The sequence below is a fragment of the Salmo salar genome, chromosome ssa03, assembly GCF_905237065.1.
Source record: "Salmo salar chromosome ssa03, Ssal_v3.1, whole genome shotgun sequence".
NCBI classification, from domain to species: domain Eukaryota; kingdom Metazoa; phylum Chordata; class Actinopteri; order Salmoniformes; family Salmonidae; genus Salmo; species Salmo salar.
Genome location: NC_059444.1, coordinates 29,001,722 through 29,023,580, shown reverse-complemented (window position 1 = coordinate 29,023,580; position 21,859 = coordinate 29,001,722). Strand labels below are relative to the sequence as shown.

Genomic DNA, 21,859 nt, shown 5'->3' with positions numbered 1-21,859 from the left:
TTCTATGGGGTAAATCAGTGTGAATGAGTGTTGGGATTTACATGTTAATCAAGGTACTTAGCTCTACAGAGCTGAAGAGGAGGCTACATTAAGCCCTGTGAGATTATGCCCATTGGTTTTTCCAACAGCAGCAACAGGTAGGTCATGGAAAGGTCACTGTGGGCATATCAGTGTCTGCAATACAGTAGCCCTCCCATGGGTGCGGCCAAAACAAGAGGATTAAAACACGTACAGGCACAGTCTGGGTATCCATAGTAACCAGGGGCACACTGGTCACATTGACTTCCGAAGTAGTTGACACGGCAACGGCACTGTCCGTTGGGCCCACAGACCCTGTCAGTCACACCTGCACCGTCACAGCGGCACACTGAAGTGGTGGGAAAGTGATTACGGTTTACATCAACTACAGGTTGATTGATTTTTGTCAACAATTAAACAAAACAATTGATTTTCAAACAACCTGAACTTTCGTGAGGTCATGTTTACGTGGTAAAATGAACCTCAAAGAGGATGACAATTGTTGCTCTATTTCAGTTGTGGTTTGATGAGAGGGAAAGGTTTCTCACCATGGCAGTTAGGAAAGGAGTGGTAACCCGGTCGACAGCGGTCACATCTCTCGCCCTCCACCCCTCCACGACACACGCAGCGCCCTGATGCGTCACACATCTCCAGCACCGAACCACTGCCGTCGCACACACACTCTGAACACACACAAAGATACAAGTCAGACGACACATGCTATTTGAGGTGTGGTTTGGTGAGAGGGAGGTGAGCGACAGGTTTCTCACCTTGGCAGTTAGGGAATGAGTGGTGTCCTGGTCGACAGCGGTCACATCTCTCACCCTCCACACCATCACGACAGATGCAGCGCCCTGACGCGTCACACAACTCCAGCTCTGATCCACCGCGGTCACACACACACCCTGAACACACACATACACAAAAAGACTAATGTCAGATGGCACACAATCTCTGAATACACAAAATACCCCTTTTAGCTCACATTTCAATGCCGAAAAGCTAGATTTAGGCTCAAATATACAATGGGAAGCCCCACAGTCTTTCCCACAGCATGTGCCATCGCCAATGAGCCCTTCTTTGGCACAGTTTAACAGCAGGATATGACAAATACATCTCTTTAACCATATTTACACTGGCACTGACTGTGACCCTGGTGGCACTAAGGGTGACAGACTGGTGAAGTCAAGCCTGGCAGAGAGAAGCATGCAAGATCTTGGCTGGTGGTTGTACTGGGCACATGGGCATTGGGAATCAGAGAATACCGCCATTGTTTTCTTTTCCCCCTACCAGCTCGCTCCTTAAAAATAAAAACAGCCCTCAGAAGGTTGAACATAAATGATTGTTGTTGCCCACATTCCTAGACAAACAATGAAAATAAATATCGGAGACGGAGACAGAGAGAATCAAAGAACTGGTATTTATATCCTTGTTTCAAATAAAAAAAGCTATCTTTCCAATCTGGCTTTTTTCCTTTAAGCTGATTCCAGCAAGAGAGAAAACAAAGTGGAAATTCTAAATCCAATCAAACGCTATTGGTCGCATACACATATTTAGCAGATGTTATTGTGGGTGTAGCGAAATGCTTGTGTTCCTAGCTCCAACAGTGCAATAATATCTAACAATACACAACAATACACACATATCTAAAAAAGTAAACGAATGGAAATAAGAACTGTATTCACACCCCTGAGCCAATACTTTGTAGAAGACCCTTTGGCAGCGATTACAGCTGTGAGTCTTTCTGGGTAAGTTTTTAAGAGCTTTCCACACCTGAATTATGCAACATTTACCCATTATTATTTTCAAAATTCTTCAAGCTCTGTCAATTGGTTGGTGATCATTGCTAGACAACCATTTTCAAGACTTGCCATAGATTTTGAAGTAGATTTAAGTCAAAACTGTAACTCGGTCACTCAAGAACATTCACTGTCTTCTTGGTAAGCAACTCCAGTGTAGATTTGGCCTTGTGTTTTAGGTTATTGTCCTGCTGAAAGGTGAATTAATATCCCAGTGTCTGTTGGAAAGCAGACAACCAGGTTTTCCTCTATGATTTTGCCTGTGCTTAGCTCCATTTACTTTATTTTTTATCCTGAAAAATTCCCAGTCCATAATGATTACAAGCATACTCATAACATGATGCAGCCACCACTATGCTTGGGAATATGGATGGTGGTACTCAGTAATGTGTTGTATTGGATTTGTCCCAAACATAACACTTTGTAATCGGGACAAAAAATTAATTGCTTTGTCACATTTTTTTGCAGTATTACTTTAGTGCCTTTTTACAAACAGGATTCATGTTTTGGAGTATTTAAATTCTGTACAGGATTCCTTCTTTTCACTCTGTCATTTAGGTTAATTTTTTGGAGTAACTACAATGTTGTTGATCCATCCTCAGTTTTCTCCTATCACAGCCATTAAACTCTAACTGTTTTAAAGTCACCATTGCACCACTGGCCTCATGGTGAAATCCCTGAGCGGTTTCCTGTATCTTTGTAGTGACTGGGTGTATTGAAACACCATCCAAAGTGTAATTAATAACTTCAACATGTTCATAGGGATATTGAATGTATTTTTTTATTTTTTATTTTATTTATCTACCAATAGGTGCCCTGCTTTGCAAGGCATTGGAAAATTTCCCTGGTTTTTGTGGTTGAATCTGTGTTTGAAATGAACGGCTCGACTGATGGGCCTTACAGACAATTGTACGTGTGGGGTACAGAAATGAGGTAGTCATTCAAAAATCATGCTAAACACACAGAGTGAGTCCATGCAACTTATGTGACTTATTAAGGATTGTTTTACTCCTGAAGTTATTTAGGCTTGCAATAACCAAGTGGTTGAATACTTATTGAATCAATACATTTCAACTAATTTTTTATTAATTTGTACAAATAAAATAAAAAACATAATTCCACTTTGACATTATGGGGTATTGTGTTTAAGTCAGTGTAAAAAAAATCTACATTTAATCAATTTTAAATTCAGGCTGTAACACAACAAAATGTGGAAAAAGTCAAGGGGTGTGAATACTTTCTGAAGGCATTTGCAAAAGTATTCACCCCCCTTGGCGTTTTTCCTATTTTGTTGCATTACAACCTGTAATTTGAATGGATTTTTATTTGGATTTCATGTAATGGACATACACAAAATAGTCCAAATTGGTGAAGTGAAATGAAAAAAAGAACTTGTTTCAAAAAATTCTAAAGAATACAAAACGGAAAAGTGGTGTGAGCATATATATTCACCCCCTTTGCTATGAAGCCCCTAAATAAGATCTGGTGCAACCAATTACCTTCAGAAGTCACATAATTAGTTAAATAAAGTCCACCTGTGTGCAATCTAAGTGTCATATGATCCGTCACATGATCTCAGTATATATACACCTGTTCTGAAAGGCCCCAGAGTCTGCAACACCACTAAGCAAGCGGCACCACCAAGCAAGCGGCACCATAAAGACCAAAGAGCTCTCCAAACAGGTCAGGGACAAAGTTGTGGAGAAATACAGATCAGGGTTGGGTTGTAAAAAATATCAGAAACTTTGAACATCCCACGGATTAAATCAATTTTAAATCCAAAAATGGAAAGAATATGGCACCACAACAAACCTGCCAAGAGAGGGCCGCCCACCAAAACTCACGGACCAGGCAAGGGGGGAATTAATCAGAGAGGCAACAAAGAGACCAAAGATAACCCTGAAGGAGCTGCAAAGCTCCACAGCTGAGATTGGAGTATCTGTCGATAGGACCACTTTAAGCCGTACACTCCACAGAGCTGGGCTTTACGGAAGAGTGGCCAGAAAAAAATAAGCAAACACGTTGTATTCGCTATGATCGGCTATGAAAAGCCAATTGACATTTACTCTTGAGGTGCTGACTTGTTGCACCCTCGACAACTACTGTGATTATTATTACTTGACCATGCTGGTCATTTATGAACATTTGAACATCTTGGCCATGTTCTGTTATAATCTCCACCCGGCACAGCCAGAAGAGGACTGGCCACCCCTCATAGCCTGGTTCCTCTCTAGGTTTCTTCCTAGGTTTCGGCCTTTCTAGGGAGTTTTTCCTAGCCACCATGCTTCTACAACTGCATTGCTTGCTGTTTGGGGTTTTAGGCTGGGTTTCTGTATAGCACTTTGAGATATCAGCTGATGTAAGAAGGGCTATATAAATACATTTGATTTGATTCGCCAAAAGGCATGTGGGAGACACCCAAAACATATGGAAGAAGGTGCTTTGGTCAGATGAGACTAAAATGTAGATTTTTTGGCCACCAAGGAAAACGCTATGTCTGGAACAAACCCAACACCCCGAGAACAACATCCACACAGTGACGCATGGGGGTGGCAGCATCATGCTGTGGGGATGTATTTCATCGTCAGGGACTGGGAAACTAGTCAGAATTGAAGGAATGATGGCTGGCACTAAATACAGGGAAATTCTTGAGGGAAACCTGTTTCAGTCTTCCAGAGATTTGAGACAGGAACGGAGGTTCACCTTCCAGCAGAACAATGACCCTAAGCATACTGCTAAAGCAACACTCGAGTGGTTTAAGTGGAAACATTTAAATGTCTTGGAATGGCCTAGTCAAAGCCCAGACATCAATCCAATTGAGAATCTGTGGTATGACTTAAAGATTGCTGTACACCAGCGGAACCCATCCAACTTGAAGGAGCTGGAGCAGTTTTGCCATGAAGAATGGGCAAAAATCCCAGTGGCTAGATGTGGCAAGCTTATAGAGACATATCCCAAGAGACTTGCAGCTGTAATTTCTGCAAAAGGTGGCTCTACAAAGTATTGACTTTGGGGGGCGTGAATAGTTATGCACGCTCAAGTTTTCAGTTTTGTCTTATTTCTTGTTTGTTTCACAAAAAAAAAAATGTTGCATCTTCAAAGTGGTAGGCATGTTGTGTAAATCAAATGATACAACCCCCCCCAAATATATTTAAATTCCAGGTTGTAAGGCAACAAAATAGGAAAAATGCCAAGGGGGGTGAATACTTTCGCAAGGCACTGTATATGATGGGATTTATAGACATTATAGACAGTATGTGGACAGAATATGTAGTATACCTGAAGAATACGTAGGATAGAATAGTATATGCACAGCAATAGTTAAATAGCATAGGCATTGACTAGAAGTCAGTATACAGTGCATTCGGAAAGTATTCATACCGCTTGACTTTTTCCACATTTTAATACGTTATAGCCTTATTCTACAATTGATTCAATTGTTTTTTTCCCTCATCAATCTACACACAATATCCCATAATGACAAAGAAAAACTTTTTCGAAATGATTGCACATTTATAAAAAAAAAAGAACTGAAATATAACATTTACATAAGTATTCAGACCCTTTACTCAGTACTTTGTTGAAGCACCTTTGGCAGCGATTACAGCCAAAGGTTGTCTTCTTGGGTATGACGCTACAAGCTTGGCACACCTGTATTTGGGAAGTTTCTCCCATTCTTCTCTGCAGACTCTCTCAAACTCGGTCAGGTTGGATGGGAAGTGTCGCTGCACAGATATTATCAGGTCTCTCCAGAGATGTTTGATTGGGTTCAAGTCCGAGCTCTGGCTGGGCCACTCAAGGACATTCAGAGACTTGTCCCGAAGCCAATCCTGCGTTGTCTCGTCTGTGTGCTTAGGGTCGTTCTCCTGTTGTCCTCTGGAGCAGGTTTATATAAAGGATCTCTCTGTGTTTTGCTCCGTTCATCTTTCCCTCGATCATGACTAGTCTCCCATTCCCTGCTGCCACCACCATGCTTCACCGTAGGGATAGTGCCAGGTTTCCTCCAGATGTGACACTTGGCATTCAGGCCAAAGAATATTGGTTTCATCAGACCAGAGAATCTTGTTTCTCATGGTCTGAGAGTCTTTAGGTGCCTTTTGGCAAACTCCAAGCGGGCTGTGCCTTTTTACCGAGGAGGGGCTTCCGTCTGCCCAGTCTACCATAAAGGCCTGATTGGTGGAGTGCTGCAGAGATGGTTGTCCTTCTGGAAGGTTCTACCATCTCTACAGAGGAATTCTAGAGCTCTTTCAGAGTGACCATTGGCTTCTTGGTCACCTCACTGGCCAAGATTGCAGAGTTTGGCTGGGCGGCCAGCTCTAGGAAGAGTCTTGGTGGTTCCAAATTTATTCCATTTAAGAATGATGGAGGCCAATGTTTTCTTGGGGACCTTCAATGCTGCAGAAAGTTTTGGTAACCTTCTCCAGTTCTGTGCCTCGACACAATCCTGTCTCGGAGCTCTACGGATAATTCCTTCAACCTCACGGCTTGGTTTTTGCTCTGACATGCCCCTTCAACTGTGGTATCTTATATAGACAGCTGTGTGCCTTTCCAAATACTGTCCAATCAATTGAATTTACCACAGGTGGACTTCAGTCAAGATGTAGAAACATCTCAAGGAAGATCAATGGAAACAGGATTCACCTGAGCTGAATTCCGAGGCTCATAGCAAAGGTTCTGAATAAATAAGGTATTTCTGTTTTTATTTTTTTTTAAATAAATTAGCAAAAATGTCTAAAAACCAGTTTTCGCTTTGTCATTATGGGGTATTGTGTGTAGATTGATGTGGGGAAAAACACATTTAATGAATTGTACAATAAGGCTGTCACATAACAAAATGTGGAAAACGTCAAGAGATCTGAATACTTTCCGAATGCACGTAGGCAGCAGCCTCTACGGTGCAGTTTTCAGTAACTGGGTGGTAGCCAGCAAGTGACTAAAGCTCAGATCAGGGTGAAGGGCGGAGTCCGGCAAGTGGTGACTATTTAACAGTCTGATGGCCTTGAGTTTGAAGCTGTTTTTCACTATCTTGGTCCCAGTTTTGATGCATCTGTACTGACCTTGCCTTCTGGATGGTAGCGGGTGAACAGGCCGTTGCTCAAGTCCTTGGTGATCTTTTTGGCCTTCCTGTGACACCGGGTGCTGTAGATGTCCTGGAGGTCCTGGAGGGCAGGCAATGTGCCCCCGGTGATGCGCACCACCCTCTGGGGAGTCCTGCAGTTGTGGATGGTGCAGATGCCATACCAGGCAGTGATACAGCCCGACAGGATGCTCTCAATGGTACATCTGTAAAAGTTTGTGAGGGTCTTAGGGGCCAAGCCACATTTCTTCAGCCTCCTGAGGTTGAAGAGGAGCTGTTCCGCCTTCATCACCGCAATGTCTGTGTGGGTGGACCCTTTAAGATTGTCAGTGATCCGTACACCGAGGAACTTGAAGCTTTTCACTTTCTCCACGTCTATGTGGATGGGGGCGTGCTCCCTCTGAGGTCTCCTGAAGTTCACGATCGGCTCCTTCGTTTTGTTAACGTTGAGGGAGAGGTTATTTTCCTGGCACAACTCTGCCATGGCCCTCACCTCCTCCCTGTAGGCTATCTCGTTGCTGTTGGTAATCAGGCCTACTACTGTTGTGTTGTCTGCAAACTTAATGATTTGAGTTGGGGACGTGCACGGCCACACAGTCATGGACGGACAGGGAGTACAGGAGGGGGCTGAGCACGCACCCTTGTGGGGCCCCTGTGTTGAGGATCAGCGAAATGGAGGTGTTGTTGCCTAACGTCACCAACCGGGGGTGGCCTGTCAGGAAGTACAGGGCGCAGTTGCCCATGGCGGGGTTCAGATCCAGGGCTCCGAGCTTAATGATGAGCTTGGAAGGTACTATGGTGTTAAAGGCTGAGCTGTAGTCTATGAACAGCATTTTTACATAGGTATTCCTCTTGTCCAGATTGGACAGGGCAGTGTGCAGTGCGATGGCGATTGCATCATCCGTGTATCTAATGGGCCGGTATGCAAATTGCAGTTGGTCTAGGGTGTTGGGAAGGTGGAGGTAATATGAGCCTTAACTAGCCTCTCAAAGCACTTCATGATGATAGAAGTGAGTGCTATGGGGCAAGTAATTTGGTTAAGTTACCTTCGCTTTCTTGGGTACAGGAACAATGGTGGACATCTTGAAGCAAGTGGGGACAGCAGACTTGGATAGGGAGAGATTGTATATGTCCGTAAACACTCCAGCCAGCTGGTCTGCACTTGCTAGGGATGCGGCTAGGGATGCCGTCTGGGCTGGTAGCCTTTCAAGGTTTAACATGCTTAAATGTCTTACTCACGCTGGCCACGGAGAACGAGAGCTCACAGTCCCTGGAAGCGGCAGTGGCGGCAGTGTGTTTTCATTGAAGTGGGTGAAGAAGATGTTTAGCTTGTCTGGAAGCAAGATGTTGGTGTCCGCGACGTGGCTGGTTTTCCCTTCATAATCCGTGATTGTATGGAGTCCCTGCCACATAGGTCTTGTGTCTGAGCCATTGAATTGCAACGCCACTTTGTCTTTGTACTGACATTTTACCTGTTTGATTGCCTTATGGAAGGCAATGTACTCAACCATATTGCCTTACGGAAGGTTTGTACTCGACCATATTCCCAGTCACCTTGATGTGGTTAAAATGCAGTGGTTTGCGTTTTCAGTTTTGCACGAATGCTGCCATCTATCCACGGTTTTTGGTTTGGATAGGTTTTAATCATCACGGTGGGAACAACATCTCCTATACACTTCCTGATAAACTCAGTCACCGTGTCAGTTATATATCAATGTTATTCTCAGAGGCAACCCGGAACATTTCCCAGTCCGCGTGATCAAAACAATCTTGAAGTATGGATTCTGATTGGGCAGACCAGAGTTTTTGATGCGCGATTAGCACAGTCAATGTGTTGGTAAAACTTTGGTAGCATTTTCTTCAGACTTGCTTTATTAAAGTCCCCAGCTTCAATAAATGTGGCTTTCAGTATGCAGTTTCCAGTTTGCACAAATTCCAGTGTAGTTCCTTGAGAGCAGTTGTGGTATTGGCTTGAGGGGGAATATACACGGCTGTGATGATGACTGAAGAGAATTGTTGTAGGTCAGGTGAACAAAAGGACTTGAGTTCCAGTATGTTACCACAATCACACCATGAGTAGTTAATCATGAAACATACAACTCTTTCATTGTCCCGGAGAGTTCTTCATTGCTGTCTGCGCGATGTACTGGCAGCCCAGCTGGCTGTATGGACAGGGACAGTATATCCAGAAAGACCCATGATTCAGTGAAAGAGTATGTTACAGTCCCTGATGTCTCTATAGAAGGAGATCCTCACCCTGAGCTCATCTACATTATTGTCTAGGGACTGAACATTAGCGAGTAATATACTCGAAAGCGGTGGATGGTTTGCACGCCTCCTAAGTTGGACTAAAAGTCCACTCCGGATACCTCAATTCAGGAAAGTCGGTTGAAATGCTGGTGAGTTACCACTGCTCTGATATCCAAAAGTTATTTCCGGCTGTATGTAAGAATACAAAAAACTTTCAGAGCTAATAATATGAGAAATAACAACAACAAACAAAATACTATAAAGTTGCTTAAGAGCCATGAACAGGGAGGGGACCGTAGCTATTAAAAGAATGTCTGTTAGTTTTTCCCTGAACCATCCCAGCTGAGCAGTGGTATTATGGGAAGAAGACAAGGCAACCATTAGGGAAGACCGTCAAAACCCCATGAAAGAATACATGCTGATACTGTAGCCAGCAGCATACCACCCTGCATCCCACTGCTGGCTTGACCCTGGAGCTAAACAAGGTTGGTCCTGGTTGGTCCCTGGATGGGAGACCAGATTGTGTTGGAGGGCCAGTAGGAGGCACTCTTTCTTCTGGTCCCCAAAAAATATATATTTATACCAGTGCCCCAGGGCAGTTATTGGGGACATTTCCCTTTGTAGGGTGCTGTCTTTCGGGTGGGACGTTAAACAGATGTTTTGACTCTCTGTGGTCAGTCAAGATCCCATGGCAGTTATTGTAACAGTAGGGGTGTTAACCCTGGTGTCCTAGGTAAATTCCCAATCTGACCCTCACACCATCATGGCCACTTAATCATCCCCAGCTCCCAATTGGCTCATTCATCCCCCATGTAACTATTCCCCAGTTCGTTGCTGTAAATGAGTATGTGTTCTCAGTCAATTTACTGGGTAAAATATCCCAAGATCTTGAAATAATCAGATGAGTACACGGTGCAGTTGGCAAAGTTAAACAGTTATTGTATCACACGGACGGTCTCATTTAGTTTAATCACATACGAGCATTTTTGTCTAATCAACATAAATGTTGCATACTGTGGATTACTGTAAACCCAATCACATATGGTTATATTCTCACTGTCTGGATCGACACAGTATACAAACATTAACTAACCTCTGTCATCTGCAGACAGTATGTAACCCTTTGACTGGAGTCTGGCCAAATGCCCTTAACCTTTGACACTTAAACCCATTTGGACTGAATGGTCCGCTAAAAGGTCTAGTAATCCACTATTTTATGACCTATCCTATCCCTATATAACTCAACCTGACCAACAAGAGCCTCACTCCCGTAGAGGTATCAGGAGCCCTCCTGCCTTACAGGAGTCAGAGCTGAGGTGCTATAAAAACTGTTAGTGTAGCGAAGTGTAGTCTAAACACACTCACGTTGACAGCTGGGTGGTCCAAAATAACCAGTAGGGCAGGCAGTGGGCTCTGTGGAGAGAGAGGAAGGGAGAGAGGAAGAGAGAGAGGAAGAGAGCGAGAGAGTGTGAGGGAGGGAGAGAGAGCGAAAGAGAGAGAAAGAGAGAGTATTGCGTTATTTCTTTCTATATTGAATCGATTCTGACTGCAAGTATCGATTAAAAAAAGAAGATAGGTAGTTAATGTGTTACTGCACCAAAACTCTGGTATTTCTCCTTCTCTAGCTTGTTATCCATCTTCTTTTTAAGCCAACATGTTTACAGCACTTTTACATGACTGATCAAAACGAATTTACTCATGGTTCTCTCTTGTCCCTCTGCAGCAGACATGGTGAGCAATATGTTTGGAACGTCAAATCGCAATAAAATCAAAGTGTCAAATCGCAATACATATAGAATAGTGAGAATTGAAATACATATCGTATCGGGACCTAAATACCGTGATAATATTGAATCCTGGAAATTCCAAGCCACAGTTGTTACACTATAAAGGTAAACTCATCAGCTCTATCACTTTTGATCAGATAAACAAGATCATGATCAGAGTGATCAGACTAACAGACTGTATAACAAGTGAACATGGGCAGTTTATGTTAATAAACATGTTTAATTGTCACATACAACAGATAGGTGCAGTGAAATATAGCGCCCCTAGAGCAAATTAGGGTTAAATGCCTCGCTCAAGGAAACATCAACAGACTTTGACCTTGTTGGCTTGAGTATTCGATACAGCAGCGACATTTTGGTTACTGGCACAACACTAACCGCTAACCTAACACTAACCTGCTGCGCTTCATGTGGTCATCAAATCAAATCAAATGTTATTTGTCTACATGCACCGCGAAATGCTTACTTACAAGCCCTTAACCAACAATGCAGTTTTAAGAAAAATAAGAGTTAAAGAAATATTTACTAAATTAACAAAAGTTTTTTTTAAATTACAAAGCTATATTTACAGGGGTACCAAGACAATATGCAGGGGGTACAGGTTAATTGAGGTTATTGATGCAATATGTACATGTAGGTAGGGGTAAAGTGACCATGCCTAGATAATAAATAGTGAGTAGAAGCAGCGTAAAAAAAGGGGGTCAATGCAAATAGTCTAGGTAGCCATTTGATTAGATGTTCATCAGTCTTATACCCCCAAGTCTTATGGCTTGGGGGTAGAAGCTGTTAAGGAGCCTTTTGGACCTAGTCAAGATGCTCCAGTACTGCATGCCATGAGGTAGCAGAGCGAACAGTCTGTGACTAGGGAGCTGGAGTCTTTGGCAATTTTTAGGGCATTCCTATGACATCACCTGGTATAGAAGTCCTGAATGGCAGGAAGCTTGGCCCCAGTGATGTACTGGGCCGTACACACTACCCACTTAGCTTAGTGATGAGCTTTGAAGGCACTATGGTGTTGAACGCTGAGCTGTAGTCAATAAACAGCATTCTAACGTAGGTGTTCCTTTTGTCCAGGTGGGAAAGGGTAGTGTGGAGTGCAATAGAGATTGTGTCATCTGTGGATCTGTTGGGGCGGTATGCGAATTGGAGTGGGTCTAGGGTTTCTAGGATGATGGTGTTGATCTGAGCCATAACTAGCCTTTCAAAGCACTTCATTGCTAAAGATGTGAGTGCTACGGGTTCTAGTCATTTAGGCAGGTTACCATGATGTTCTCTGGCACAGGGACTATGGTGATCTGCTTAAAACATGTTGGTATTATAGACTCGGTCAGGGAAAGGTTGAAAATGTCAGTGAAGACACTTGCCAGTTGGTCAGCACATGCACTTGAGTATATGTCCTGGTAATCTGTCTGTTGACCTGTTTAAAGGTCTTACTCACATCGGCTATGGAGAGTGCTTCAGTGTTGCTTGCCTCGAAGCGCGCATAGAAGTAATTTAGCTCGTCTGGTAGGCTTGTATCACTGAGCAGCTTGCGGCTGGGCCTCCCTTTGTAGTCTGTAATAGTTTGCAAGCCCTGCCACATCTGACGAGCGTTAGACCCGGTGTAGTAGGATTCAATCTTAGTCCTGTATTGACGCTTTCCTTGTTTGATGGTTCATGGTAGGGCATAGAGGGAATTCTTATAAGCATCCGGGTTAGTGTCCCGCTCTTTAAAGCGGCACCTCTACCCTTTAGCTCAGTGTGGATGTTGCCTGTAATCCATGGCTTCTGGTTGAGGTATGTACGTACGGTCTCTGTGGGGACGACGTCGTCGATGCACTTATTGATGAAGCCGGTGACTGATGTGGTGTACTCATCAATGCCATCGGATGAATCCCGGAACATATTCCAGTATGTGCTTGCAAAACAGTCCTGTAGCTTAGCATGTGCTTCATCTGACCACTTCCATATTGAGAGGGTCACTGGTACTTCCTGCTTTAGTTTTTGCTTGTAGGCAGGAATCAAGAGGATAGAATTATGGTCAGATTTGCCAAATGGAGGGCGAGAGAGAGCTTTGCACGAGTCTCTGTGTGTGGAGTAAATGCGGCCTACAGTTTTTTTCCCTCTGGTTGCACGTGACATGCTGGTAGAAATGAGGAAAAACGGATTTCAGTTTTCCTGCATTAAAGTCCCCGTCCACTAAGAGCATCACCTCTGGGTGAGCATTTTCTTGTTTGCTTATGGCTTTATGCAGCTCGTAGTAGTTTGCAAGCCCTGCCACCTCCGACGAGCGTCAGAGCCGGTGTAGTAGGATTCAATCTTAGCCCTGTATTGATGCTTTGCTTGTTTGATGGTTCGAGGGCACAGCGGGATTTCTTATAAGCGTCCAGGTTACAGTCCCGCTCCTTGAAAGCGGCAGCTCTACCCTTTAGCTCAGTGCGGATGTTGCCTGTAATCCATGGCTTCTGGTTGTGGGTATGTGCGTACGGTCTTGGGCCTGTTCCAGTATGAGTAGTAAATCCTTTGCGTCCAACTGTTTGTTAGATTACATTACACTGTGGTTAATTATAGCATCACGTACCCACTATAGCAGCACTTACCTACTATATGGCCTGCAGGAGATTTGGTGGTGGGCTGGTAGATTGGATATCCTGGTTACAAAGAAAAACGTATGATCAATTTCAACACCATGAATATCTTCAGTGTCGTGAGTGCATTGCTCTACTCCAGTAATGTTGCAATCTACACTACATGACCAAAAGTATGTGGACACCTGTTTGTCGAACATCTCATTCCAAAATCATGGGCATTAATATGTAGTTGGTCCCCCTTTTGCTGCTATAATGGCCTCTTCCAGGAAGGCTTTCAAATAGATGTTGGAACATTGCTGCGGGGACTTGCTTCCCTTCAGCCATAAGAGTATTCGTGAGGTCGGGCACTGATGTTGGGCGATTAGGCCTGGCTTGCAGTCGGCGTTCCAATTCATCCCCAAATGTCCTCGATTAGCTTGAGGTCAGGGCTCAGTGCAAGCCAGTCAAGTTCTTCCACACCGATCTCGACAAACCATTTCTGTATGGATCTAGCTTTGTGCACGGAGGCATTGTCATGCTGAAACAGGAAAGGGCCTTCCCCAAACTGTTACCACAAAGTTGGAAGCACAGAATCCTCTAGAATGTCATTGTATGCTGCAGCGTTAAGATTTCCCTTCACTGGAACTAAGGGACCTAGGCCAAACCATGAAAAACAGCCTATGAGCATTATTCCTCCCTCCACCAAACTTTACAGTTGACACTATGCCTAGCGGCAGGTAGCGTTCTCCTGGTATCCGTCAAACCCATATTTGTCATTCATCTGCAAGATGGTGAAGCGTGATTAATCACTCCAGAGAACGCCTTTCCACTGAGTCCAATGGCGGAGTCTAAATGCGGTGAGCTTTATACCCCTCCAGCCGACGCTTGGCACTGTGCATTCTGATCTTAGACTTGTGTGTGGCTGCTCGGCCATGGAAACCCATTTCATGAAGCTCCGGACTAACAGTTATTTTGCTGACCTTGCTTCCAGAGGAAGTTTGGAACTCGGTAGTGAGTGTTGCAACCGAGGACAGACGCGCTTCAGTACTCGGCGGTCCCGTTCTGTGAGCTTGTGTGGCCTACCACTTCGCAGCTGAGACGTTTTTGATCTTAGACGTTTCCAAAAGAACAGCACTTACAGTTGACCGGGGCAGCTCTAGCAGGGCAGAAACTTGACGAATTGACTTGTTGGAAATGTGTAATCCTATGACGGTGCCACGTTGAAAGTCACTGAGCTCGTCAGTAAGGCCATTCTACTGTCAATGTTTGTCTATGGCGATTGCATGGCTGTGTGCTCGACTGTATACACCTTTCAGCAACGGGTGTGGCTGAAATAGCCGAATCCACTAATTTGAAGGGGTGTCCACATACTTTTGTATATATAGTGTATATGTGGTACACAGAACAAGGTAAGAGCTAGTAAGAAATAAATTGCATCGAAAACCCCATGAAAATGCTAAACGATGCAACATGAGTGGAATCAGAGTGATTTTTCCCTAAAGCTGTCTCATTGAACTTTAATTCAAAGACCAAAAAGAAAACCTCCTGGCAAATAGAGATGGCATCAATGGATAGCAGCCCACCCCAAACAAATAATAACCTTCATTACTTCCAGGGAGTTTAATAAGAAGCATGAACTGGCCTGGCACACACCCAAAAGTTGGTAGAGGTGCTGACTAACTTCCAGAGTGTCTGTCTACATGTTTAGACTGCTTTTGGAGCGCTCCAAGAGAAGAAAAAAAACAGCTTTTAATAATCACATCCAGTAATAAATCTCTGTCCTGTATTAATAAAATGCCAACCCTAATTATTTATTCCACATTAAATCTTCTGTTTATATGACAACGTAAAGCTAACCAACCACCTGGGTACGATTATTCACTCATTACAGTTTCTGTATAAAACCTCCGCATAAAGGTTGCCATTATAGGTTTAGTTAATGATTTGTGTCTTCCATCACTAAACCAACAGGACAATCAAGGTAATATACAGACCCTTCCGTTTTTACTGTGGTTGGCATGATTCAAGTATTACATGGGGTTGAGTAGGGTGGATGTGGAATGAGACCGGGAGTCAGGAAGACTTTTCTATGGGATTGGATTGTTCCTGAGAACACCAGTTAAACAGATTCCAGATTTAGAATCTCAGTAAACAGTGAGGAATAAGGACTGGCGCCTATGACGAAGAGGGCCCCTTGAAATAGCAACTGTACAACATCTCTTACTCAAATGTGTCCCAATATGAAGTACTCCTATCATGGATCGTTTCAGAAAATAGACATTTTTGTGAGAGAGTTTGGCAGGCATACTGTAATGTTGATCTATTCTCCTAAACGCATTGTGCGTGACACATGATGATTGCTGTGGCAAGTCGATGTGGAGACGCCCTAAAATAAGGGCTTGTCAGTCATTGCTCTTGGTCTGACACCAGAAGAAGCACGAGGAATGCTCTAAATACAGACTGTTGGCACATGACCTTGTGCATCATCACGAACTGCCACAATATCTATAGGGATATAGTCAGAATATGTGACAACAACTCAACCTAAAGACAGACAAGGTGTGGTACGTGTCTGTGTTGACATGCTAAGGTGACGGTATGACAGAATGAGGTGAGCGTGGTAAAGGATTGATATTTCAATTTCTCTGAGGGTATGTTGTAGCAGTATTGCAGCTCCACAGAAAACATATCCTGCATACTTCTGGGCACGTTGGAGGAGCAATCTTGGCTAGTCTCTCTAAGTGTCTGAAACTCTTTGACAAGCACACAAAAGAAAACGACCCAAAACATTAAATAATTCAACATAAATTCGAACATGTTGTAATGAACAGCATATGTAGGAATGAGGTCAATTTGAATTCTTCAGATCCCAACTCTTCAATACACTCGTGGCTCTCACTATAGTAATGCTTCCCCTGAGGTAAAATGCAGGACTGGGTCCAGATATACACCGAGCAAGGGCATGGCACTACCGTACCGCTTCTTACTTGTTATTCATTCATTTGTTTGTTCATTGTCTCACTGGTCAATTTATACATTTATTCCTTCCTTCATTCATTCATCCATTCATTTCTCTGGGTACAGCAGATTTCCTATGCCAAATAATCGATTTATACAAGTAATATGTACATCATGTTAGAAATGAGGAAAGGTTACATACTAATGCACTGCGGGTAGCCGTAGTAACTGTCTGCACAGCGTTCACAGTTGTTTCCGGTGAATTCCGGCCGGCAGCGGCAACGTCCTGTCCCCATCTCACAACCAGCAGTAGTCCTGGCATCACACCTGCAGGCTGTAGTCACACATGCACACGCGCACGCAAACAGGAATGTGCCCAGACACATACACAAACACACCAAAATACTGCTCTTGAGACATACGACAACAATCAAAGAAAATGATGATTGAACTAACCGGCTTTTACTGTCTGTGTTTTCCCAAGTCAACACCTTCCGCTGTTAAGCTTACTTAATTTAATTTGTAGCTTCTTTGGTCTCTCCAAAGCGCTGAGGGCAACCATTTTCATTTCATCCACACTCAAAGCACAAACACAACTGGCAGCTATTTACAGTGTGTTATTGTACAATCCAGGTGTGCAAAACTCTTAGAGATTTACCCAGAAAGACCAAATGTGATTTTGACATGTATTGACTCAAGGGATATGAATACATATGTAAATTAGATATTTCTGTCTTACATTTTCAGTAAATTTGCACAAATTTCCAAAAACATGTTTTCACTTTGTCATTATGGGTTATTGTGTTTAGATGGTTGAACATGTTTTATATTTAATCCATTTTGAATTCAGGCTGTAACACAACAAAATGTGGAATGAGTCAAGGTGTATTCTACATTCTGAAGGCACTGTATGTGGCGAGGAGGAACAACGACGTACCACACTAGCAATGTAAACAAGTGCGGCGCCGAATTTAGCAACACTACAAGTGGCTAGAGCTAGTGGTTGGTGCCACTGTGTATACAAACGACACCGAAGTCTCTGGGGTCAAGTCTCTTTTCCATTTTGGTCTCACGTATTATCCATAGGTCAGAAAGCAAGCTACAGCAGCTCTTTACTAAACATTAGTACCCCATCTATTTGATAAACTGTACGACAAAGTGTTGCACATGTAGGCCTACAATTCTGCCAGTAACCATACCGTTTGGTAATATATAACTAAAGGTGATATTTTCACATCATAAAAAATATATTGTCATCATTAGAAGGCACTTTAGGAACAAAGGAAGACACTAAGGCCATAGAGAAAGGAGAAACTGAGAAAAACAGTTTGAAGAAGAGAAGAAAAGGTCTAGCTCACGTGTGCATCCACTGTGAGACTGTGGAGCTGATCCATGGGGTCTGTAGAATCCATCAGCACAAAGCTCACAGTTCACTCCCGCTGTGTTGTGCTAGTGAGAGGGAAACACACAGTGAACAATGGAAGGACTGGGTCAGAGGGACACTATGTTTTGGTTGCCTGGTGGCCACTAAGGTTCCCCTCAGACAAGAAGACAAACTGCAAAACGGGTGTTTTCTAAATCTATAGATAAATGTTTTTATCCAACACACCTTACTGTTGCTAATCCATCTGCTTGCAGTACCGCCAGTATCTTATCCTCTTTCACACTGAGCATGCAGTGTAGAGAGATGGCTTTTTTAACATGCTTCCCGCAAGGGTATTTTAGTCCAAAAGGATAACAGTGCATCTCATAATTGGTGTTGAGGAAAAGTACTTTGTCTTGGGATATTTAGTCAAAATGAACTGGCTGACATCTTGTTTGATTTGGAACACATGCCAACCCTTGCACGGAGAGGGATATCTCTGTATGCCAACTGCACAAAGAGTTTAATACAGAAAATATCCACCATTTGTACGTTGACTTGGAACTGAAGTGAAATTTCCATTACAGACCTCCATGTCTGCTCCTAGATCTGGGTCATGTTTATTAGGACACACCGTAGTGAAACGTTTTGCGATGGCAAACGAAAACAAGTGTTTCTTAATGGACAAGTTCAGGTAGTACCTTCTAGTTTCACTCCATTCGCTTCTGTTTTGTGCCTACTGAACACTACCCTTGTTCTTATTCTAGTGTAGGCATGCTCCCACATACATGCTAAACATACATACCATACATAATGTCAAATTACAATGATTCATGTCACACATAACATCCTAAATGTAGATGATGAACAGTCTTGGTGCTTGTCTCTCTCTCGCACAAACACACACACACAAATCCGTTCGGACTTGTAACGGGCTTCATACCTGGCAGTTGATGCACACTCCTCCGCCGTCGTACCTGCCGAATGTGTCTAAACTTGCTCTCCTCTGCTCCACCTCTGGGTCGTAATAACACTCAGTGGCATGTGAATGGCACTGGCAGGCTGTGGGAGAAATCCCCGAAACAGTCAGCAAGTAAACACACACATGAAGCAGAGGCGCGCACACACACACAAACACAAAATAGACACACACACGAAACAGAGACAGGTAAGAGCAAGTTCTGTATTTTATATCTTACAGTATATCTACTTACTACCCCTTCCCAAAGGAGAGTGGTGTGACTATAGTCACTAGAAAGGCTCTCAGTATTCAGTCAACCCTAACAGGAGACTACATCCTCTACTTCCTCCTCAATCTGCCTCGTTAATGTTTCTGAATGGTCAGGGTGCATCCTCTACTTCCTCCTCCTCAATCTGCCTCGTTAATGTTTCTGAATGGTCAGGGTGCAACCTCTACTTCCTCCTCCTCAATCTGCCTCGTTAATGTTTCTGAATGGTCAGGGTGCAACCTCTACTTCCTCCTCCTCAATCTGCCTCGTTAATGTTTCTGAATGGTCAGAGTGCATGTTCTAAGATGTGACTGCACTGATTGGATTACAGACTTCTCCACTCTTTCGATCTCTCTCTCTTGTTCTGCGGTTGTAGAGTTGCAGGCTCCAGTTTCAGCATCTCCGACTCTGGGCTCGGGAGGGAGGGAGAATCTTGTCAACAGGCCAGGGCAATTAGGAACCAGCTGGCATTGGAACTGACTGACTGAGTGGCTGTGTAGAGGACAGTAGTATTGGCGCTGGTCTGGCTACAGTAGACTGCATGCAGTGCAGTACATCACACACATACCACATGAGTAATTCTCTTAACAGTTTGCTTAGGCGCCTTCCTAGTTCCAACACCATATCAGGGCATTAAGCACTGAAGCTAATGTGGTAGAGGAGGTGGTGGGAGAACCGTAATGAAGACATTCTGTGGCTGTACTTTCTCGAGCAGTGTCATTGAAACACATTCATGACAAAGGAGAAAGCAGAGAACAGTTAAACCCTTTTCCAGGGTCGCAACTTTCATGTCACCCCACATTCTGAAATTGCATTTATGTCCCCCTCAGTTTTATCATTGGAATGTGATACAAAATGAGGCAAAGGTGTGCATTAGGACCATGTGGACGTCTCCCGAGCAGGCGGGTTTGGAGTGTTTATCCGACTAGATGAAAAAAATTATAAAAAAATGATGTCCCCCCCTACTTCAAAAACCAAAGTTGCGCCCCTGCCCTTTTCACACTCTCATGCCAACCCCCGACCAAACTGTGCTTGGTTTGGAACACGTTGGCACAAAGCAAAGAGAGGAAGGTGAGGGTGGCAAAGAGAGGAGGGTGGAGTGTGGTACTCACGTTGGCACTCGTTGGGACTGTCTGTCGTAGCAGCACGCCATGGCTTCTGATTGAACCCTGGACAGCAGCGGTCACATGACTCACCACAGGTGTTGTGTTCGCACTCGCACTGTAGCCTAAAGACAGGTGTAGAAAAGAAGAGACTGGGTTTCCTGCATCATTCTTTCATGTTTACGACTTTCAATTGAAGAAAGGGAGTAGCCTACAGTATATCATCAATAAGAAGCATCTGGTGACTGTTCACTCAATTTTAGATGGACCTTGATGCAGGGTGTGACACCGTAAAGTCCCTTCCAAAGTGAATTAAGCCACTATGGTTAGATCAATCATTCACTGTCAAACTACAGTATGATGTCATCGACACTTATTGTTTTTCATTGCCCATAAAATACATCAACTCCATAAGGACATCATCTTGGCCTCTTGCCAATGGTTTACATCACAATCACAATCACTACTAATCAGGATATCTAAAACAACATGGTGCCTTTTACAATGGCAATGCCAGGAAACAAACAGATGAAGTCATTTCCTTTCTACCAAATCCAGAGCTATCTTTTCAACTTCAGACACAGATGCTATCACTGTGCTCTTAAGTTAAAACAACACTTTTTCCAGTTAACCTCATCCCCCATACGCTTTACAACCCGCTAACCACAGCACATCCATTCACCCCTGTAAATGACGAATAAACTACAGTAATAATTTGTCATACTGAACTACTCAATGAATCCTCTGTTTTTGTTTTGGGGAACTTTTATACACTTAATTAAGGCCCATGGCCAATAGGCTACAGTATGAATGAATGAAAGGTAACGGATTCAACTGTAAGTATAAACAACAACAGACAAGTATATGTTTCTGGAGAATGAACCAGTAAACAAAGAAGCAGGTAAAAACAAGTATGAAAGATGTAAACTACTCACCGATTGGGTTTTCCTTGGTTACGCCCCCCACACACCTCCGCGTGGCCGTGACAAACGCAGCGTCCCCCGACACTGATGTCTTTGATGCTGTAGTAATACTGTCAACAACGCAGAGGGAACAACACCGTCGGAACACTGTAGCAAGACCAACAACCATCTGCTCTATCCGATACGCCACATATCAACCTCACCTAAACAAACCCAGACAGTCTGCCAATGCAGCTGAGGTGAGTTACATTGGGTTCTTTGGTTTTAGTCATAGCCGAGGCCACAGACGCTCACTAGCATAATTGAAGCTGGAGTTATACAGGTAGGCCTATCTTATACGGTATATCAACGGCAGGTAGCCTACAGTATATGGCGGCACGTAGCCTATCGGTTAAGACCGTTGGGCCAGTAACCGAAAGGTCGCTGGTTCGAGTCCTCGAGCCGGCAAGGTGGAAGAATCTACAAGGCAGATAACCCTTAACAAAAACTGTTCCCTGGGCGATGACGTGGATGTTGATTAAAGGCAGCCCCCTGCACCTCTCTGGTTCAGAGGGGTTGGGTTAAATGAGGAAGACACATTTTGGTTGAATGCATTCAGTAGTGCAACTGACTAGGTATCCCCTTCTCCACTGTTTCAGCCTCTGTCTGTCAGCCCAGCTTCTACAGGACCCTAGAGTCTCTCTTGTGGGGCACTGCTCTTAGAGCATAAACATGTTAGTTTTGATTCATATACACCCTAACTGGTGAACAGCGTTCCTGTATGGGTTCTGTGCTGCACTTCACAATGGCCTCATACTGTACAC

General features: G+C 43.7%; 1 protein-coding gene across 4 annotated transcripts in view; it reads right to left on the bottom strand.

Annotated features, from left to right (window-relative positions):
- The window catches only part of LOC106599664 (laminin subunit alpha-3), a 113,854-nt gene that overhangs the window by 56,766 nt on the left and 35,229 nt on the right, over positions 1–21,859 (bottom strand). For 3 of the 4 annotated variants that reach the window (XM_014190951.2, XM_014190952.2, XM_014190957.2), the window contains exons 6-15: positions 21,069–21,166; positions 20,143–20,258; positions 18,745–18,863; positions 17,797–17,887; positions 16,641–16,772; positions 13,511–13,561; positions 10,510–10,557; positions 789–923; positions 567–701; positions 233–367 (exon numbers count right to left, since the gene is read on the bottom strand). In XM_014190951.2, coding sequence (XP_014046426.2) covers positions 233–367; positions 567–701; positions 789–923; positions 10,510–10,557; positions 13,511–13,561; positions 16,641–16,772; positions 17,797–17,887; positions 18,745–18,863; positions 20,143–20,258; positions 21,069–21,166 — 1,060 coding nt within the window. The remainder of the gene's footprint in view (positions 1–232; positions 368–566; positions 702–788; positions 924–10,509; positions 10,558–13,510; positions 13,562–16,640; positions 16,773–17,796; positions 17,888–18,744; positions 18,864–20,142; positions 20,259–21,068; positions 21,167–21,859) is intronic. The other variant, XM_014190955.2, reaches the window with a different exon arrangement.